At 34.2% G+C, this 23,739-nt stretch overlaps 1 protein-coding gene across 1 annotated transcript in view; it reads right to left on the bottom strand.

The window, feature by feature from the left end:
* The window catches only part of Naaladl2 (N-acetylated alpha-linked acidic dipeptidase like 2), an 855,862-nt gene that overhangs the window by 301,236 nt on the left and 530,887 nt on the right, over positions 1-23,739 (bottom strand). Inside the window, exon 6 of the mRNA XM_090342362.1 lies at positions 1,953-2,096. Coding sequence (XP_090198488.1) covers positions 1,953-2,096 — 144 coding nt within the window. The remainder of the gene's footprint in view (positions 1-1,952; positions 2,097-23,739) is intronic.

The following is a 23,739-nucleotide window of genomic DNA, read 5'->3' as shown; positions in this document are numbered from 1 at the left end:
TGTTATAATCCATTTTACTTGGGGAAAATTATCATTATGCAATATTAAGATTAGTTTCAATTTATCCAGCTACTCAGACTACATAGTTAGTATTTGAGAAATTTAAATGTCTTGCTTGGTGTTTCAATTTATGATATTTGTAGGAAAATGGATGGAAATAGAGATTGTCATGTTAAGTGAGATAAGCCAATGTCAGAAAAATAAAAATTAGTATACATATATTTGATATATGTATATTTATGCATTATATACGTATATTTGTATATGTATATATTTATATATGCATAAATACATGTAAATATCAACAAATTCTTGAAAAGAAATGGGGAGGATTGATGGTATATAAAATATAAATGCAAATAGGGATTAATTTGATCAAAATAATTTATAGGAAAGTATGGAAATACCACAATGAAACTCCTTTGAATTTGCTCCAAGTGCATTATGGGTATACATACAATATGAAATTTCTTCCCCTAAACGTAAATACACATGTCTGAGTTTTCCTAGTAAAACAATTTCTACTAGGCTCATGGGAAAATTGAATCAGAAATAATTCATTAGAAAGCATACCTATATTTATTGCTTCTTTAACCCTGGAATTGTAAATGAGTTTTAGCATATATCTCACACATTTGCAGTTTATCATGGAAATGCACCCTTGGTGTATTATTTTGCTTTGCTGCAACATTATTTGCCTATTGAGATGATAACTGATATGATTATTTGGTAGGGAAGAGATCTGCTAATTCTCCTGTCATGTTATAGTATAGAAAAGTATTGAAATGTGTACCATATGACTGGAGAAGTGTGTTAGCTGTCCTATAGAGACAAGCATAGGGCTTCCACTAGAGAACCAATATGAGTGAGCAGGGCTTCTGAGGTCAGAACTGTGGCTGACATGCATTAGAGGCTCTAATTACACATGGAAAATGAATTAATTAAACTTGATTCTGCATCTAGACATTGAGTCCAGGGCTTTTGTTCCTTGTTTCTGTGCTGTGTCTACATTTACACAGAACCCAAGATCAGTTTTCTCAGCTCAGAACAAATGACAGAAACACAGCAAAACAAGACTGCTAAAATCCTTCTATGTTCTTACTTTTATAGCATAAACTTGTTACTGTTGTATAGATTCTATTGATTATTAGTTTAGGAGGCTCTCTGAAGGATATTGGGAACTATGTCTATAAGATCCTGGAATTCAAATTTATTTTTTAAAAACGATTTCTTCAAAACATCTTTTAAATGCATTTGTTGTCAAAAGAGATAAAACAGAGCTAGTTGAGCCCCTAGATCTGGATAAAAGAAGAAAATCAAAAAACAAAAACCACATAGCCCTTAAATGATAATACATAGCAACTAGAGGTAAACCCAGCAATATGAAGTCTTTTTTTTAGAACTTTAATGCAAAAGCTGGAGGCAGAAATAAGATAGAGCTACTGGCTTTCATCCCACCACTGGAAGCTTAACTACCTTAGTTTTATCATATGTGGTCCAATAAGGCCTGACAAACTGTTGGGTGATGATGTGTGGAGACAGAGGGATTTCTAAGTCAATTTCAGGAATTAGGCTTTAATGCTTTATACTAAAAGGCTTTATACATAGCTGTCTGATATTTACTGGATGTTGGCAGGTAACAAGACCACTGAAGCTGAAACTGAGAAGCTGTGTTAAGTTGATTTTCCTGCATGCACAAAATGCCTTATTTTTTGAAGCTAGTTTGCTTTGTAATCATTCAGAATGCCTTTGTCTTGTTCCTTTTTAATCCTTATTCGCTCATATTTAATCAAAATCATTTTCTGAAAAGGTCCCTAAGAGAGACATTGATTTGATAAATGTTCCCCTTATCAAAAGCCAATAATAGTGAAAATGTCCATTGAGGAGTTTTATCAAATAATCACAATCTTTGCAAAAACTGTAAGATACACAAAAATGATTAAATACTTCACCTTTATGTGGAAGTTCTAGAGGGGTACAGAGATCCTTTGTTGTTGTTGCTGCTGGCAAAGAGATCAATTTTTCAACCAGGGAGGCAGAGATGGGCTGCACTAGCAAGGAAGTGAGGTTTGGCCAGCTTTGTCTAAAGGTTCCATCTGCAGTGAAGAGAGAAAGAGATAATCCTTGGTAAAAAGAAATTAAAAACCTAAATGTTTTTTAAGCTAATCACAGAAATGTTCTTTGAATCAGTACTTAAATTGTGAACAGTAGTTTTCATTTGTTCATACTTTTTAGGTATGCTTTGTGTTTAATCCAAATACAATATGTATGTTAGTGAAAGATGGAAGATTGTTCAGTTGCCTTACCTCTGTGGTCACCAAAAGTGACCCCTGGAGTGAGAGCAATAATGAGCAATAAGAAGAAGAAAGTGAAATTTTAAAAAGCAGGAGGGGGGTATTAATAAGAGAATAGACAATACTGATATGATCTAAGGATCATGGTACAAAGCCAACTCAGACAGGAAAGCCTGGGACACTCTTACCATGAATTAATCATCAAGAAAGCCATATAAGGAGCTGTAGCTCAAGTGGTAGAGCACTAGTCTTGATTACAAAAGCCTAAGCACAGTGGTAGGCTCTGAGTTCAAGCAACAACCAAATGGTAGCTGACATAACAAGTGAGGAGCAAAGATGCCAAGAAGTAATGCACGTAAAGACACGGAAGCCAGAAAGACTTAGAAATTGGTAGCTCCTGTTACTGCAGTCAGGTGTGAAGGATGGGCTCTTTTCAGGAAGCACTGACGAAATTCTATATGGTAGGAGTCTGACCCTCTGAATCTCTTAGTCTAACTCATGTGGCTGTTTGATCTTCCTCTCTCCTCACTCTGGTGAACCGGGAGAATGTAGCTCACAAGGAAGGCTCTTACACAAAGGATGAGGTTACCATTGTTTGTTCAGATGTTTTCCTCATTTGTTGCTCAAGTATGGAAATAGCTGATAAATTCATAAATATGGATAGATTAACACCAATGTCTAAGAGACTGAAAATCAGGAGGAATATTAGTTGAACAATTTATCTTACAGTAGAAACCTATTAGTTAAGAAATCTAACCCAAAACAAAAATTTCAAACCAACTTAATTTTGCCTTTGTTTACTATGAGGTCCTCAGCTTTGGGTACCCTTGCATATGAAGAGGGGTGCTAGTGACAAGTCTAGAGACCTGAGCAGCATGGTCTCCAGGAAGGGAAAATATCAATGGGAAGAAAGATGTCTGCTGAATATCCAAAGAATATTGACCATAAGATCAGAGTTAGGATCAGAAGAATTCCTAGATAGAGAAAACAGAATTTTCTTTAGGACCAGGGATTTTGAACACTTCTCAATGTGCTTATTGGTCATTTTTTAAATTAAATTTTATTGTAAAGGTGACATGCAGAGGGGTTACAGTTATGTAAGTCAGAAAATGAGCACATTTTTTTGAACAGTGTCACCTCCTCCCTCATTCCCTCCCACTTTTTCCCCTCCTGGCCCCTGTCCCCCCAAGTTGTGCAGTTCATTTCTGATGTAGTATCTATTAAGCATCACTGCTGAATTGGTTCTCTCTTTGTCCCACTGTGTCTGATTCCTCTGTCCTGAGAAATCTCTATTTAGTTCTGTTGCCCACTTAATTGGTTTATTGATTCTTTAGGGGTTTAGTTTCTTGATCTCCTTGTATATTCTGGTGGTAGACTCTTGACAGATAATCAGTGGGCAAAGATCTGTCATTCTGTAGGCTGTCTTTTTAGCTTAGTAATTATGTCCTTCACTCTGCAAAAACTTTTTAGCTTGATACAATCCTATTTGTCAATTCTCTCTTCTATTTGTTGAGACCTCAAAACTCTACTTAGAAAGTTTCTACCTATGTCAAAGTTTCTGGTATTTCTTTCTGTAGTAGTTCCAAGGTTTTATGTCTTCCTTTGAGGTCTTTAATCCCTTTTGAACTGATATGGGTATAGGGTGACACAAAGGGTTCCAGTTTCAATCCTCTATATATGGAAGTCCAGTTTTCCCCAAACAATTCCTTTCATTTAGCCTCATCTTGTATGACTTTATGTATCTAGATTTTGAGCTATTGTAATCTTCTGCTAGGAGAGTCCAAGGTTTGTACTAATTATTACAAATGAGGGAAACCATTGAGCCTATGTTCCTTTGGGTCTGGCTTACTTCATTTAATATGATTATTTCCCAAATGAAAGGACCTCCAGGATATGGAAACAAGAGCCATATAATGTGTGATTGTTGTTCTTAATGTACTATGTTATTTCTCATCTCTTCTGTTGTCCCTTGGTTATTCTCACAATAACTTACCTTGTTATCTGATATCTTGTATTTACATTTATTTGTTTATTTGAAAGAGGAAAGGGAAGAGGGGGAAACAAGATGAGGGGAGAGGGGGAGGGAAATGGGGACAAAAACATGAGAAGGGGGATCAACGTGTGTGAAGTAATGCACCCTCTATCTGGCAAAAATAACTAACCCTTCTATTAATTACAATAAAAATAATAAAAATGAACAATTCGTTGAAGAGACAGGTAAGATCATAGGGCATAGTCATAATACTTAAGGTGTAGAGGTGAAAATGGAGCCATGTAATGTGAAGGAATGGGTGGGGTTGGGACAGATGGGGAAAGAAAGATAGATGGGCAGTCATTAAACAAGATGTTTTGTACTCATAAACTGACATGTTGACCTAAAACCTCTCTCTGCACATATACATGAAGATAATTTTTAAAACAAAAAGAATTAATTCATGAAAAGAAACAACTCAGTTTTGAAGGGCTAAAAAAATTGAGGAGAAAAACGTAATGGTACAATATTAATATTTAAACATAAGTTATTTAAAATAAAATATAATTGTTGATTTTCAAATATCACAAGAAGAATTCCGGGTATCAGTGGCTCATGCCAATAATCTGAGTTACTCAGGAGGCTGAGCTGTGAGGACCTAGCTTTGAAGTCAGCTCAGGGAGGTGAGTCCACGAAATTCTTATCTCCAATTAACCACCCAAAAGCAGGAAGTAGAGCTTTTGCTCCTGTGATACAGTGCCATCCTTTAGCAAAACCACTAAGAAACAGGGCCCGTCCTGTAAGGAAAAGGGAGAAAGAAATGAAGAAAGGAAGAAGGAAGGAAGGAAAGTAGGAAGAAAAGAAGAATTTCCTGCTAGTGTATGTGGAAATGAGAGGTCATAAAAATATTAAAGGTGATCAAATGAGAAGGCAAGAGAGGTAAAGAAAAATTGAGAAAGCTGGCACTTTCATAAATTAAGTCACATAGAAATATTGGGCAAATAAATATCTTGTATTCATCAATAACTTTGAAAGATAAATATTAAACAAATAGAAGTTAGAGAAAAACTAACAAGGGATTACCAGTATAGAACAGGGAAAAAGCGAACTAAATCTAGTTTATGCAAATAACAAAATATCAGCTTAAATATATTTAGAGATTCAGAAAAGGAAATACGTAACAGACTCTGTCTGATTTAGCCATTGATATTTTCCAACACAGTGCTATATTTTTGCACAATTTTATTGGGGAAATAATTGCTAGAGGTTTGTTCAGAATTTAATTTCTTAGGCCTGCAGGGGGTGTAGAACTCAGTGATCTGCTAGCCAGACTCCAGAAGCTAGCTTATAAATGAGAAAATGTTTCTAAAGTGCTTTCTTAATTTATCACCTGGAAAACTATGAGGCTGAAAAATGGTATTTACCTTAGGCCTGTGGCAGCTATAGAAGCCACAACTTTGAAAGAAAATAGCAATAAAGATTTAAGCTTAGATTCAGTGTCATTATACAAACATAGTGCTGGTTTTATATAACTCCTTTATGTGGATAGATGACAGAACCTCCTGACCAAGGCAGAGTTCACTGTGTATTCTCATATCAGAATACCGTGATCGGAGGCATAATTTGGAGAGCCCAGAGAAAAATGACATTGTGGTGTTGCTTGTTCAAAAAATATAAAGAATTACACTATAGCCATTGTAGGGCACTAGATCAAGTGTGAGTTTGTCCTTAGAGCATAGGTCATATGTCCACGAATTGGAGCTGCGTCATCCATGAAACACGCTAGGCACTGATATATTTCCAATGCAATTGAAACTTCTATTTTTGAGTGTGTGCCAAAACTGGGACTTGTTTGTTTGTTTGTTTGTTTGTTTATTTAAGATGGTTTTATTTCTCACCAGTTCAAATACTCTAGCTCTATCTGGCCCTCCTAGCTTCTTTACAGACTTAAACCTTCCATTGCTAACATTATTTCCTACCATTCTTCATCATTCTTCCAAAGCCTTATGTGAAAACTAAATCTCACCCTGTGCATACACCCTATCACTTATATTGTCTGTGTTGCTCCTTAAACACCATTATTTGTTCTCCCCATAAACAAGCACATGTTAGAAGATGGTTCCTTTGAATCCAGACTCAAATCTCAGCTTGTACATAAAGCCTTCACTGATAATCGAAACTGTGTGACATAGTTTTCTTTTGAAAATCCTTGCCATTTTCAATTAACTTATCTCTGTGCAAAAGCACTTTTACCACCTTGCATCTTCCCCATTTTTGTGCAGCCCCAGGTGATTGAATTCAGGGCCTCAACACACTCTAAACTTTATTAATTAATTAATTTTTTTGTGGGTCATGGGGCTTGAATTAGGCCTGGGCACTGTCCCTGAGCTCTTCAGCTCAAGCCCCACTTCCTGTTTTCTAGAGGTTAATTGGAGATAAGAGTCTCAGGTCCTTTTGTGCCTGGGCTGGCTTTGAATCTTGATCCTCAGATCTTAGCCTCCAGAGTAGCTAGGATTACAGGCATAAGCCACTGCGCCCTGCTAAACTTTATTTATTTATTGTTGTTTTTGCTGGAGGCTAGTGCTCTACCACAGGAGCCACAGCTCTACTTCTGGCTTCTTGCTGGCTAAGTAGAGATAAGAGTCTAAAGGACTTTGCTGCCTGGGCTAGCATCAAATCAAGATCTTTAGGTCTTCCTGAGAAGGTATGGTTACAGGTATGTGCCATTGGCACCCAGCTCATTTTCTTCCTTTCAAATCCTCATTTCCTTAAAGAAATGAACTGTGAAATTAATACACAGTGCCTAATATATGGTCAGAAGCACAGTATGTCATCAAAAATTAATTAACAAAATAAAATCAATTATTTGGAACTTTTTCTGCATGCCTACAACTGGAACAGGGACACAATTGAAAAACCATTTGTAAGTCTTCTCCCTTCTGCCCAGAAACTACTCTATGACCCTGCAGACATACTAAACAGACTTTAAAAGCCATCTATCCTAATCAACTCGCTGATTGGCTGTGTCTGAAAATTACCTTTTGTATATGAAAAAAATTCAATGAGTTAAATCATTGCTAAAATGTATTTACCTCTTAAGAGAAATCAATAGCCACATTTCATCTTCTCTACAATGCTCTATTAAGCATAAGGAATAATGTATTTAAAAGTTAAACAGGAGTAAACCATAAACCCTAATTGAACAAACCCAAATCTTCGATTTTCAGGGGACTGAACATGATTAATAGACTTGCATTAGTTTTGAAGTATCTGAAGTAAGTGGTTTATTAATTTTTCACATTCATCTTAATTGAAATTTGACGAACAGTTCATGTTTGAGAACAGATTCGGAATGCAGGATTTACATGACACTAGGATTAAATTGTACTGAAAAGGTTTTAGTTTTGTTTTGTTTTCCCCAGTCCTGGGCTTGAACTCTGGGCCTGGGCACTGTCTTGGGCTTTCTCAAGGCTAGTGCTCTACCACTTCAGCCACTACATCACTTCCTGCTTTTTCTGTGTATGTGGTGCTGACGAATTGAACCCAAGGCTTAGTGCATGCTAAGCAAGCATTCTACTACTAGGCCATGCTCCTGGCCTCTGAAAAATTTTTCTTTAAGGGAAAAATACTCTCTTTGGTGAATAAGAGTTGAAAAAATATCTTCAGTTTCTTACATTATTAGAAGCATTTGACTAAAGCTAAACATGCATACCCTTTTTATTCTGTTATATTTTAAAGCTCATTTATGAACTATAAAAAGCACTTATGTAAAATATGAATATTGGGTGGTCCTTAGGCCTTGATGTAATGTTCAGAAAATAGAAAAACAGTCAGTTGATATTTTAGCTCTTTAATTTTTAGATGTTAGCACTAACCACACAGCCTGTTTATGGTTTATCTGTTAACCATTGCTTTAAGAGATAGCTAAATCTCTCTTTATTTTACACATTTCTAACCTAAAGATCCAATAGCCAGGCCCTGATGGCTCACACCTGTAATTATAGCCACTCAAGAGGAGACATGGAGGATGGAGGTTCAAAGCCAGCTTGGCTAAACAAATCTGAGAAACACTTATCCTCTTTTAACTAGTCAAAAGCTATAGGCAGAGGTGTTGCTCAAATAGCAAAGCTCCAAACTTGAAAGATCCAACCAAGTGCATAAAGCTCTTAGTTTAAATTCTGACACAAACTGAAACACACACACACATATAAACATAGATAAAAATATTAAAAAAAAACATCTAAACAGATCCATTCTATCTAATTCAGCAAATGACACAATGGTACGTATATAATATAATGAAGAATATGAATGTATGGGCTCCTAAGTGTGACTCTGGCTACTGCCTCATTAATAGGTAAAAATAAATCATTTCACTGTGATAATGTAATTACTGTGACTCTGGAACCACCAAGCAATTTTCAGAAGGACTTCCAGAAATGTAAAGAGTACATTAGCTTACAGGCGTGTAGCCTAAATCCCAGCGGATGGCATTCAGAATAAAATTAAAATAAGGAAAATGCTTCTAAATATTCAATTTAATAGGTTTTATATGAAGCTTATTTTAACTATTCATAGTCAATTCAGTGATACAGTGTTATAAGAGCAAAGAAAACATAAATGTTAGTGCATGACTGTGTGTGAGTGTGTGTGTTTGCATGTGCATGTGAGTGTGTAGACATGCCATCCTGAATCAAAATAGAGATAAATTAACTGAAATTCTAATAAAAAGTGAAGATGCCTAGGCCCCAACCAAACCTTCTGAGTCAGAAATCATAATTTCACAAAATTATGAAGTGATTTACAAGCATACTGGCTTAAATAGTGTGCATTTTTCTACAACACAATTTTCATAATTCTGACAGCAGCAAAGCTGTAAAATAAGAGGATGAAAGACATAAAATCTCTGTGTGACCCCTTATCGCAAATTAAAAATGGCAGAAAAACTATCTACAAATCCCACATCAAGAGTTCTCTCTGAGACCCAAAATAGGTAACAAGTATGTTCATATGATGCATATAAATAACAATTTCAAAACTAGTAAGGGATATTTTGTTTCATTTTGGTCCTTTCCCTACAGATAACTTTTGTAATTCAGAGATAAAAATTATGTTTATAATACTTTATTTCAGCTATGAATAAATATTAAAATAACTAACTGCTTTGAAGTCTTTCCTAGGTTGGTTTCAATTGTTACAGTTTAAAACTGCCGAAGACTGACAGACTGGAAATATAAATACTGCCCTTTACCAAAGAACCAAATAACAAGGAAAAACAGAGAAATTAAACATATTTTTGCCATTCCTTTATGAAAAATACACACATATTCGAAGAAATAAATTGTTCTCTTGATGTTATTTCAGATTATCTGGTTTTATTTTTTTAAGACTGCCACTGTGACAGCAATCTGACCATTCGATAACTCATGTAAATAGTTTCTCTATTCACTTAAGTCCACTAAATGTACAGTTATTTTTCCAAAATGTACAGCACACTTAAATGGCTCATCATTCTGTTGTCCTTGTAAATGTATCTCAGACTTTATTTTCTCACTACAATACAACCCTAAACTAGACAGAGTCTGCATCATGTTGTTTGGCTTAAAAATGAAAATATTTATGCCTGGGCACCAGTAGTTCATGACTGTAATCCTAGCTACCCAGGAAGCTGAGATCTGAGACTTAAGGATTGAAGATTATAAGACTTTAATCTTCAGTTAATCAGCAAAATACTGAAAGTGGAATTATCGTTGAGTGCTAGCCTTGAACAAAACAGCTTACTGAACAAGCCCTGACTGAGCTCAAGTCCCAGCAAACACCCATCCACACACACACACAATGACAGGGAGATGCGGGGTGGGAGGAAGAGAGAAGGTAAGAAGAAAAGAAAGAAATAGAAAGAAAAATATTTACAAAATGCTTCTCTCACACACTAATATACACATATTATACATATACACAAACAGGTATTTTTTACCCTTTGATTTTTCTTGCTGATATTGATTTTCATCATTGGAATTTCTTTAATTTTTTACAATATAATTGGTTTCTCAAATTACTATAAATCTAGGCATCAAAGTTTGATAGCTTACCCAAGATGTCATTTATTACAGAAAGCTTTTTATATTGTGTGCTCCCATAAGACTTTCTTCACACTCTTACCAAACTTCCTGTCCATCCTAACCTCTTTCTCTTTCCGCTCTCTTTCTTCTAGAGAGAAAGTTTCTGAGGCCAACTCCCAGATTGTGGCCAATTCCCAGTGCACATTTTTGGGTTGAATGAATGTTCCAAAGTTCATATGAAAACCACATTTTATCTAAGTAATAATGAATATAAAATTTATGATTCATGAAATATGAAACCATTCAAATGATTGCTTAGATTGTTGCATCCTTTCATTCAAGATTCACTTGGTGAAAACATTCTGCCATAATCACTAATAAATATCATAATATTTTCCTGCTTAACTAAACTATTGTGAAGACTGATGTATTTGCATGTACACCAGAGGGATTAGAGAGTATCACAGTCATTTGTACAGCATAATGATTGCTTACTGTCATATTAAAAGATCAAATAAAATAAAGAGTAATTTTATAACAAGTACACAAGAGAAAGTTTATAATACTAATCTATTAGGTTTTGGTTATGCACATGAAACAGGCCCAGAAGAAGCTAGAATACATTCTTCATTATTGAAAATATGTATTTTTTATTTAGACAAAGAAATTTGGTGAAATGAAGCAATTTGTATGTGAATGGCTATAGTACATCAGTTACTACCACTTTCTCCCCTCTGACAAGAGTGCCTATGTACATGTAAAATCAATAAACCTATTAGTCAAAAGTTGACAAATATAAAGTTAGACACATATTATTAGTGTATTAAGAAATGTAAAAAAAATGTGCCACTAAGTAAAGTGCTCTGCCAAGGCCTGCCTATTATAAATGGCAAGAGCATAGATACTACTTATAATACTAGTTGGCATACAATATACTATATAGTTGAGGTTAGTATTATAAGAATTGTGGAAATATATGTTTTTCATGTATCTTTTTAAACACTTTTCAATACTTCACTTCTAAGACAAAGCTGTATTTTCAGACATATTATATATTCTTCAATAACAAAATCATCTCTAAAGCATTTTGAAAATCAGTTCCTTTTTTGTAAAGAAAAATATATTCCTTGGTTTAGGTTTCATCTCACTGAATTTACATAATAAATAAAATTTTGAATTTTGAATGGTAGGGGCAATAGTAAGATTTCCGCAAGTTTTTTTTTTTTTTTTTTTGATATTTTGTTTGTTTTGTTTTGTTTTGTTTCGGTCCTGGGGCTTCAACTCAGGGCCTAGGTGCTGAACCTGTTTGTGCTCTAATACTTGAGCTACAGCTCCAATTCCCGGATTTGTTTTTTTGTTTTTTTGTTGTTGTTGTTTTTCTTTTTTGGGGTGGAGGGGATGCTTGCTAATTAAAGATAAGAGCCTCATAGTCATTATTATCCTGGCTGACTTTGATTCTCAGTCCTCAAATCTCAGCCTCCCGAGTAGTTGAGATTATTGTCATGAGCCATTAGCACCTCGCAACAATTTTCTTCTTAGTTTTACATTAGTGGAATAATTGAATTTAAGACAACAGAATCAATCATAGTTTAAGTTTAAAATTTTTGTGCAGCTCCTTAAGTATTTTGAAGAAATGTGAAAATAATCAGAAACCGTATATTAAGAAAAACAAAGAGAGATAATCTCTGTAGCTTCTGAGAATGTAATCTACATTTACAGGAGCCACTGAACATCTTCACTGCTTGTGTATGATGAAGTCATTTTCAGAGGAGTCTTGAACAGCTTATTCTCCGATTTGCTTTCTTTCTTTTTTTTAAACCAGCCCTGGGGCTTCAACTCAGGGCCTGGACACTGTCCTTGGGCTTTCTCATGGCTAACCACTCTTCCACTTGAGCCACAGCACCACTTCCAGCCTTTTCTGTGTATGTGGTACTGAGGAATCTAACCCAGGTCTTCATGCATGCTCGGAAAGCACTCTACCACTAAACCAAATTTCCCAGCCCCAGAGATTTGCAAAATATTATTATTTCTATTTTGTGGGTCATGAGGCTTGAACTTTGGGCCTGGGCACTGTCCCTGAGCTCTTCAATTCAAGGCTATCACCCTACCCCTGGGATTTGCACATTTTTAAGCCTAAAAATTTATCACCTTCATTTTGATGAAAGCAATTTTTATTGTTATTGTTGCTGCAGAAAGATGTAGCCCTTAATTTACAACAAAATCCTCCACACAAAATTATAACAAAAACAGTATTTTGTAAGGCTTATTAAGTGAACAAAAAAAGAAGGTATTTCTGTAAATAGTTTCACATTTAGTTATTTTATATGTTTTCTAATAATGAAAAGCATAAAACAATAAACCTTTCTTTTTTTCTTTAAGATGGTGTCAATTTAAAAGAAATAAAAAATGATGATATATTTCTCACATATTATTATTATTATTATTATTGTTGTTTTGTTATTGTAGATTTTCTCTTGTTGATAAAGGGCTACCAACAAAAAAGGGATCTTTGTCTTTAGCCTAGAAAGCAATCATCTTTGGCATTTGCTGAAGATAGTTTTGGCATGCATTTAACAGAAATTTCTTTGATAGCTTGATGTATTTTTGTATTTTTATGTTCATATCTAAATATGATTACACAAATATTCCTTACATTTCAAATAGGAATTATTTCAGTAAATTGTTCTCGTTATTGATTAATTTTTTCAGTCATTTAAATGATGTTTTACTATTCACAAAAAGATTTCTGATGGTCTCACTAATGTGTTAGTGTATATATTAAACTATAGGAAAAATATATTCTTAAAGATCTAATAGGTATTTATCTATTGATTTATTTACCTGTCTATGCATATAAGTAAATACAAAGAATATATAAATATAAAAAGATATATAGTATGTATGAGAGATATAAAGGATATTTATGGTTACATATAATACAGAAATATCCTCATTTAGTTAGGTATTTATTCCTATTTATAGTTTCTTCAGAGGATTTTACAAAAAAGGAAGTTGGATTTTGTCAAAGGCTTTTACTGCATGAATCAAGATGATTATCTTTGAATTTGCTTGTATGCTATATTACATTTATTGATTTACATATGTTGAGCTAAGATTGCATTTGTCATATGAAATCAGTGTGATTCTGGTGTAAAAATATGACCTTACTGATATGTTGTTAAATTTTGTTTTCACTTTTCAACTGCTCTGGAAAGTAGTATGGAGGTTTCTCAAAAGATTGAACACAGTGATCCCCTATAACCCAGCAATCCCATTCCTTGATATTTACAAATGATTGCAAAGAAGGCCATCATTGTTCTGGTAGATTTAGTATAGATTTATTCTACATAGCTGAGATATAGGACAATCCAAGTTTCTCTCAGTAGATGAATGGATCAAGAAGATGTGATATATTATTTATACATGTACATATATATATATATTTATACACACTCACACACATACACACAATGGAATTCTATATATGTATATATCTATATGTATAAATACACACACAATGGAGTTCTATGCTTCCATCAGAAAGAATAACATTGCCCCATACATAAGGAAATGAAAAGACAGAAAAAATTATGTTAAGAAAAGTAAGCCAAACTCAAAGAAACATAGATTGCATGGTTTCCTTCATTTGTTGCAACCAAAATATTCTTAGCAGGACATCACAATAGACTAATTGCTAAGTACATAGGACCATATTTAATTAAGCTTATCGGAGGAAGTGAAAGAATTAGAAACAAGAGTTTCTTATTATGTCCTCTATGCCATTATTTCTATTTTTTCTCCGTTTTTGTTTTCTATACCCTTTGTCATATATAAATTTATGTGATCTGTGGGAGTGAAAGGGAATTACAGAAAGAGCAGAAGAATGAACTAATGCAACAATGATTCTCACTGGACACTGTTAAAAATGAACATTGCAACTTTGGAGGAAAGGGAGTAGGGAGGCCTAAGGGAGAGAAAATGAGGGAGGGGTATCACTGTTTAAAAAGAAATGTACTCATTACCTTATTTATGTAACTGTAACCCCTCTGTTCATCTCCTTTACACCAAAAATAGAAAAAATTTTGTTGTTTTCATGTAATTGATTAAGTTTTGGTCTGTTCAATAAAGAGACTAGTCTATAGTTCTTTTTATTTCCATTCCAATTTTAGAATAATTATAATTTTGACTTTTAATAATGAGTTTGGTAGGGTGCCCTCTCAATTTCATGGCAATACTTCTTCTTAAAGATCTGGTAGAATTCAGTAGTGACTATGGAAAGCAGTATGGCAGTTCCTCAAAAGCCTAAACATAGAGCTCCCCTATGACCCAGCAATTCCACTCCTTGGCATTTACCCAATTGTCCAGAAACAAGGACATACAAAATCCACTAGCACAACGATGTTCATTGCAACACTATTTACCATAGCAAAGATATGGAACCAACCCAGATGCCCCTCAGTTCATGGGTGGATTAACAAGATGTGGTATTTATACACAATGGAATTCTATGCTGCTGTCAGAAAGAACATTGCCCCTTTTGTCAGGAAGTGAGAAGACTTAGAAAAAATCATATTAAGTGAAGTAAACCAGACTCAAAGGAACATAGGCTCAATGGTTTCCCTCATTTGTCATAATCAGTAGAAACCTCGGGATCTCCTAGCAGAGAGTTACAAAAGAACAAAACCTAGATACATAGTGACTTATAGAATGATACTAAATGAAAGGACTCCCACGATATAGAAACAAAAGCCATATAATGAGTGATTGTTGTCCTTAATGTACTATGTTATCTCTCATATCTTTTCAACTTGTTACCTGATATATTATACATATATGCTTATTTGAAACAGGATAGGCAAGGGGGGAAAACAAGATGAGGGTTGGTGGGAGGGAAATGGGGACCATGTCATGAGAAAGGGTATCAATGTTTGTAAAGTAATGCACCTTCTATCTGGTGAATATAATGTAACCCTTCTATTAACTACTATAAAAATATATAGAAGAAAAAGGAATTCAGTAGTGAATTGATTGAGTCCTAGAAAGTTTTATTGGCAGCCTTTTTATTACTCTTCAGTCCCATTGACATTAGAGATGAAGTGACATTCCCTTAATTCAGTTTTCAAGGTTAAGGACATCTGGATATCTATCCATTTATTCTAGATTTTCAACTATATTTAACTATAATTTTTTTTGTGGATCATGGGTCTTGAACTTGGCCTTGTTGCTGTCCCTGAGCTCTTGGGCTCAAGGCTACCACCCTACCCTTGAGCCAAGCCCCACTTCCTGTTTTCTAGAGGTTAAGTGGAGATAAGTGTCTCAGGTCCTTTTGTGCCCAAGCTGGCTTTGAACCTTGATCCTCAGATCTCGAGCCTTCTAAGTACCTAGGATATTTCCCTCAGGGTCTCATTTTTTGCTGGATTCCATTGGTATTTTTTTGAGATACGCCCATTTTTATTTCCAATTGTACTTATGTAGGTCTTTTTCCTCTTTCTGGTTAGAATCGCTAATTTATCAATTTTAGTTTACCAGTTTTAGTTGTTTTTTTCAAAGAAGAAACTCTTTGTGTCAATTATTCTTTGTATAGTTTATTTATTTCATTGATTTGTTCTCTAACCATTATTATTTTTATTAGTTCCTTCTCTAATATTTACTATTTTCCCTAATTTATGGTTTGGCTACATCTTGTGTTGAAACTTGAGGCACATCATTAGAATATTTACTTGAAATATACATAATTTTGTGCAAATGTTTATAAATAAAACTTTTCTTTCACGACTATCTTTATCACATCCCAAGGCTTTTGGTAGGAAGTGTTCTAATTGTCATTAACAACTGATTTTTTGAATGTTTCTGCTTATTTTTTTCAATGATCTACTCATGATTCTATACAATGTGTTGTTTTATTATCCATATATGTGAACTATTTCTTTAGTTTCTTTTGCTGTTGAGTTTGCTTTTCTACATTATGGTCTGATAGAATCTAATGAGAGGTTTCAGTTTTTGTATATCTGCTAACATTTTTAAGAAAATTAAATTAGGTACTAAGAAGAAAGTATGCCTCTATGACATGATTAATTTATCAATTTGTTTTAGGTAGGGATTTTTTCAAACTATTTTATGAAATGATACCCAAAATTCATACTCAAAAAACAAGGAGTGGGGGAGAAATATTAAGAGAAAACAATCTATAATAACACTTTGCCTGATTTTTCACCCTAAGGTAATATTTTTCAATGCATTGCAGGTTATTTCTTAAAATCTTTGAAGTTTAAATAAAGGCTGCTATGACACAATGAGAGACATGTCTTGCTTTATGCATTAAAATGTTATTAAAAATACAAACAATAGCTTTGTTAGCTCCTGTGTATGACTTCAAACAGTACTATGCACAAATCTTGTGTGTGTGTGTGTGTGTGTGTGTGTGTGTGTGTGTGTGTGCATGCACACACTGTTCCTGGGATTTGAACTGAGTGTTTGACCCTGTCCCTGAGCATCTTTTGGTTAAGCACTCTGTAATCACTTGAGCTTCACTTCTGGCTCTTTTGACAGTTAATTCCAGTCTGGGCTAGCTTTCAACAATTATCCTCGAACCTCAGCCTCCTGAGTAGGTAGAATGACACATGTGAACCACCAGCATTTGGTTGCACAGTCAATTAATTTTTTTTCATGATAATGTAACTTGAACAAAATTTATGATCATTTATCTTGGTCTTAATTTTTTTGAGCTCCTATATTTAGTCGAGGCATAGATTCCATCCATATAAAGAGACTTTTTAGTCAAGACTGAATGCTTTGTAGAAGTAGAACTTTGAGTTATGAAACAATAGAACATGTTATCTTAGATACAGGGCCTCTCAGGGAAGGTCAGAGGTCAATATTTCAGATGCTGACATTCTGAGGCAACTGTTTGTGTCTTCTCATGGGAAAATAAAATGTCTTTTAAAAATAGTAGCTTGAATTCTAGAAATCAATACAGAGACTCATATAAAATGGTCCTGGTTTTGACAGCATTTACATTATATTCCAAACTATAACAAAATTACATGTGCTGCACATTGAGATTAAAATTGTAGAATCTCTGTTTTGGTGGGGTCTTATGTTGGATTAAGCTGTTACAGAGAAGGGAATCATGATTCTGGACCAGACTGGATATGAAAATTCACAAAAATCCATCATCATTCAGTGACTGCACCAATATCAGGCATCAGTCTTCTCCAGGAATACAAAGAAGTACAAGTAGTACAAGTAGTACTGGCTGTTCTGGCAATGAGTGAAAAATGCCCAACACACAAAGGGGCTGATGGCATGGCTCAAATGATAGATACATACCAGCACGTATGAGGTCCTGAGTTCAATCCCCAGTTTTTATGGGGAAAAATGGAGATATTAAGTACTAAGGAGCTTTCATAGGATTTGAGTAGAGAAATGTAGATAGGGATAAGGAACACAATAAAAATTAATACAGTGAATCCACTGGGGCCAGGTATTACTCATGACATTTGGCATATATTATCTTATTTCCATTCCATATTTAATGTATAATGATACTTATTTCCATTTTATATAGATGACTCTCAAAGTCCAAAGTCTGAAATGCTTAGAGTCATGGCTGGTAAGCACTAGCTACTTTGTTTCCACTCTAAAGTTAAGGTCATAGAATCCATCCTGCCTAGAAGTTCTGGTGGTTTCTCAATAAACAGTGATACCTGCATAAACTAATACACCTTCAGAAGCATAAAGATAAAGGTTTCTACTGGGGTTCTATTACTTAACAAAGTAGCTGAGACATTAGTAAGGAGAAAAGAGGTAATTTGGCTATAATTTTGAACTTTCAGCTTATGATTGATTGGCCTCCTATTTGGTAACTGTGACAATGTCATTCAGCATATAATGACCAGAAAGAGAAAGAGGAAGAAACTGGAGTCACATAAGTTCATTTCAGAATGCATAACCAATAACCTAAAATCCTCTCCTGAATCTTTCCACAAGCTCCCAAGAATGTCACTTGGAAATCTCATCATCAATATACGAGTCCAAGAGAAAATAGCTTCCTAAATTTTGGCAAAGTCTATATAAAATTCTTGGAAAACAAATTTTTAAGATTTTGCAACATATTGAATAGAATTACAGCAATAAGATAATAGAGCAATAAATTAAGGTTTCAGCCTTGGAAAATTAGAAGCATAAAAGTCTTATTACAGAAACAAACTCTTGGGAACAGCTAGGCTGAAAGCGAAGAAGTGGTAGAATAATTTAAATAATTGCATGTAGAGTTTACCTTTGTTAATTTTTAATATTTTTGTTAATTATGGGGCTTGAACCCAGGACCTATGTGCTGTCCCTGAGCTTTTTTGCTCAAGGCTAGCACTCTACTACTTTGAGCCAAGGCTACCACTTTGAGCCACAGCACCATTTTCAGCTTTCTAGGAGTTAGTTAGAGGTAAGAGTTCTCATGAATTTTCATATTTGAGATGGCTTTGCACTGCAGTCCTCGGATTCCAGCCTCCTGAATAGCTAGGATTACAAACACGAGCCACAAGCCTAAGCTAGAATTTACTTTTATGAACAATTATTACTGTAGAGTATAAGCAAAGTGGAATGTCCCTTTCATCTGTTCCAGCATTATTGCCTGTAACTCAGCTTTTCTGGCTTGGTCATAATCCACACATTGAAGTTAACCCTTTGGTTGTTTCCTGAAATGCACCCACAATGATGTCTGTCAAACTGAAGTTTTCTTACTATAAAGTCAGGATAAAAGCTTTCAAGTTCCTAGCTCATAGAAAGGTGTTAGGATTAATGAGAATACCCAGCACATGCTTTGAGTGCCATAAAAGAACAGGCACAATATAAATGAGTCACATTATTCCAGTGACAAACACTATCCATATACTGTCCAAAAGAACTGAAAAGAATAGCAAAAAACTTCCATCCCTTTCTTGTCCCTTCTGATAGTGTATTGTCTTTCTGTCATATCTCTTCCTTCTTACAAGGTTTCAGTAAAAAGGGAGAATAATAATTTTCCTTATGTTCAACTTGTAGAGTGAACTGAGAGACACAAATCAAACAAATAACAGAACATTCACTGCTCAGGTCCTCACAAGCCTTTGTTGTAAAAAAGAATGGAAAGAGTCATACATCCACAAGGTTGTTTCAAAGGAAATACAACTCATGTGAAGCAAGTTGGTTATTTTTAAAATGTGGTTAATGTCAAATTCATTTTCAGTCTCAGTGATAGCATCAAGTACTCGCTGAAGGTGTTGAGGATTTATGTGAACTTTTTAAAGATTTTTCTAAACTTTATTTTAGGATTCAATGAACATACCAGAAATACACTTATTATACAATAACACATTCTATTTATACACCCTATGCTGATACATTGCTCTGATGAAAAATGAATAACTATTCTAGAAGAGTAAGAACTAATATCAAACTAGACTTACCAGTCTAATTCCATTCTTATCATCAGACCATGCATAGATATTTAAAATATAAGGAAAAACAAACTTCTACATTTTCTACCTTTTACAAATCTTGTATATTTTGCAATTTAAGTAATATGAGAGTGGCAAAAGTTTACTGTATCAATAAAAATGTACAGAGAAAAAGTTACAGTTATTCAGTAAACTTAACACACTAGATGACCATGACATTATGACATTATGAATGACACTATAAAATGCTCAATGCATGCATATATGATACAGCAGTTAAATCTCTTTCTCTCTTGAGGAAACCAGCATATGAATGTGGCTTTATTAATTCATTTTCCATTCATTCCATTCCATTAATTTACCATGTTTTCAATATGTAATAATAAGCAATAAAAATCCCTATACCCTAAACCATGCTGAATGGAGGAAGGCCATAAAGAAATACATGTATATAACATAGTATCATTATAAAAATAAAACAACAGCAAACTATATAAGCTGGGTATGAAAGAATGATTTGTTGAGGGCAGTTGTTCAGGTTTGTTGAGGGCTGGGAGTGTGGCCTAGTGGTAGAGTGATTGTCTAGCATGCATGAAGCCCAGGGTTTGATTCCTTGGTACCATATACACAGAAAAATGCCAGAAGTGATTCTATGGTCCAAGCGGTAGAGTGCTAGCTTTGAGAAAGCTTGAGGAGAGTGCCCAGCTCAAGCCCCAGTACTGGCAAAAACATTTTTTAAAAAGGTTTATTGATATCAGAATAGACAAGAAGATGTAACAGAAAAAGCAGTGAAAGCAATTATGGGGTGGCTACAGTTGTTTATGCCAATTCTACAATTTCTAAAAAGGAAGGTTTGGAAATTTTAGAGATGCTTGGATATATTCAATATCCAAATAGGGGACATTGTTAAATAGCTATAAATATAAATAATAAAAATTAATGCTGGCATTATTTTTACTGTGACTTGAAATGGAAAAAGACTTGAAATGGAACAAGAAGAAATTAATTATTTCTGGGATAGAACCAAGATGACTTTCAGAACCAATGGAAAAGATTTGGGAATTAAGGTAGGTTAGAATCTATAAAGCCTTTATTTTAGACTGCTGATCAGTGCCTCTTTCACTGTACATGATCACTTATTCCTGGGCAACCGTAACAGGCCACCCAACAACTCTCTACTCAGACAACTCTCCTGAACAACAGACTTTCTATTTTGCAAGAATCAAGAAAAGGTGATTCAGTTACTAGGCGTTTTCTTCTGCAGGAAAATGAAGTATGAGACTTTTAAGAAAATACACTGCAGCAACTAAGCAAATCTTTCATTTTAATTAGTGATTTTCTCTCTCATTTCAATCAAAAACATATTTTCCTGAACACCTCCATTATTTAGCTGTGAATGCATCAAGGAACACAAAGCAAAGCTGTATGTTGCTTTCTGGCATGAAATTAATCAAATAGATTTTATAAGAGACCAAGATTTACAAAGATTAGGTCTTCTGGAATGTTTGGTGTCCAAGACTAGGGGATGATCACACAGTTATATGCATGAAACAGTTAATGATCGTTATCCTTCTTACTAGCTGCATTTATGGTCTTCATTGTATATATAAGTAAAAATATTTGTTTGGCAAAGAAATGTTTCATATCAATGTGAACAGTAAACTAATAAGAAAGACAGGACAAGTATGTGTTGCTATTTCTCATCTATAATTCAAATAACCCTTGTAATACTATACATTCTTATTACTTCTATTGAAGTAATATAAGAAACCTTAAATATATTCAGGTATGGATGAAAGACAACTGAATTATTATACTGTTTTCTGCCTTAGAGGTATTAGAAATAGAGTTAAATAACATATACCTATGGGAAAAGGTTAAGGAAATGTTTATTTTGTGTAGAAAACAAGAATATTTTTTTCAAGATTTTATTAACATTGATTTTTACATCATACACATCAAATTGAATCATGAGCTATTCAAAAACAGACAAGACAATTTCAGAGTGTGAATGTCCAAATAGATGATCACATGCTAGTAATGTGAAATATTCTTTGTGTTCCCCAGCTAATTTGGCAAAATGTTTAGCAATGCCTTTTAACCTAAAATTAATATTTTACTGTGTGTGGGTCACTTCTTCCCTTAAATGGGGAACTCCAGGAAAGAGAAGCAAAGAGAAAGATTTGTTCAGTAAATTCCTTATTTTTCTCCATAAAGAACAATGGAAAAATAATTTAGTATTGTGAAGATTTTTCATTTTCTATTTCCAAATTTTTTGGAGGGATGCTGAATGTCTAATTGTTAAAATATGAATGGCAATATGTCATGTGAGAAACAATCCCTGAAAACTTCCAGTATTCAATTTCTTTCATCTGTGTTGCTAATTTAAAAATAAAATCTTCAGTATTTTCAAGATCCATTTGGCCTTATGATTCTGACTCCTAAGTCTCAGAACTAGAGAGATTCAGGAACTAAATGAAGCAATTCCAATGTTTCTTCAGTCAGAAGACTTAAAGTGTAAAGACTTAAACAGACATAAAGTTTTGGGCCTTAAATATCTGTTTGTATTAGTCTCACCATCTTTCAGAAACAAAAATCACTGCGTACCAGAACTTGTCACAATCTTGTCTGATCTGTGGTCCTGAGGTTGCTTAATTACTTGCTCATTTACTTGCAATGTGCTTCATCCATGGACTTGTATCTCATGTAAATATGGCCCCCACTCCATGAAACTAATTGTCAGTTAAGTAGTTTCCATTAGAATGACCCAGATACTGATCTGGTCATCTTTTATTTTAAAAATGAAAAAACAGATGAAGATACCGATTTTGGCTTATGAGAATACTGTTTGTCATTAGAAATTATAGCTATGTTTATCACTTGTAAAATCTTTCTATACTGAGTCCTACATGTGGAAACAGTTAAGGCTAGGAATATGGATTTTTTTCCAGTCCTGAGGACTAAACTCAGGGCCTGAGCACTGTCCTTGGCCTATCTCAAGGCTAGAGCCCTACCGCTTGAGCCACATCAACACTTGCCACTTTTTCTATATATGTGGTACCTAGGAATCAAACCCAGGTCTTAGTGCATGCGAGGCAAGCACTCTACAGGTAGGCCAAACTCTCAGCCCAGGAATACGGATTTTTAATAAAAAAAGCAGAATATTCTTCAATTCCAATGAATAATTTCAACATTAGTAACCATAATACCAGTTGCCAGAAATATTTCAACACTTGATACCTTTGTTAATTTTTGAAATCACAGAGTCATATTTATTTATAGATTGTGTCCATGTGTGAGTGTGTGTGAAAACATCTGTTAATTGAAAGGATATGAGAAAATGGAATTCCAAACAACTCTGTTTTTAAATGAGTATAACCTTATAATCCATAACAATGACAAAACATAAATGTGTCAACTACTCATATTTCTCATTTGGCCATGCTTTAACAGAAATAGTAATTCAACTCTAAATAGACTCCATTCTTGTTTTTTCTTAATCAGTTGAAAGCCTTAAATTGCCAATCCTCAGATATCTTTTTATTAATTGTTTTTATCACCACCAGAAACTTTTAATTGCTCAGCTGCTAAACAAGGTGTTTGGCAAATAACTAGAATATGTTTCAGTTCTAGAGAATACAGTCTTTTCACTATCTCCACATAATTTTTTATATAATATGAATGATCTTAATTTTCTTAACTGCATAAAATTATCTAAAATACTGGAGACCATTAATCTTCATAAAATAAAAATTATGCATTGTTAAATGATATGATTTAACAAAATATTATCTGAATACTTCAGATTGTTTATCCTAAAATTATTGCTAGAAACATCTATGGAATCATATGCCACAAAAACAAATAAACACAGGCCCATCTAATAATAAAAATATATCCATTGAGTTCTCTGTAGAAATTGGGAAAAAGGGAGGATATGCTGACTACTTAGGTTCAAAGATCTCACTAAGATATTC

This window comes from Megascapheus bottae, chromosome 1 (assembly GCF_031878675.1).
Source record: "Megascapheus bottae isolate mThoBot1 chromosome 1, mThoBot2.hap1, whole genome shotgun sequence".
NCBI lineage: Eukaryota > Metazoa > Chordata > Mammalia > Rodentia > Geomyidae > Megascapheus > Megascapheus bottae.
This window is presented reverse-complemented; position numbering and strand designations above follow the sequence as displayed.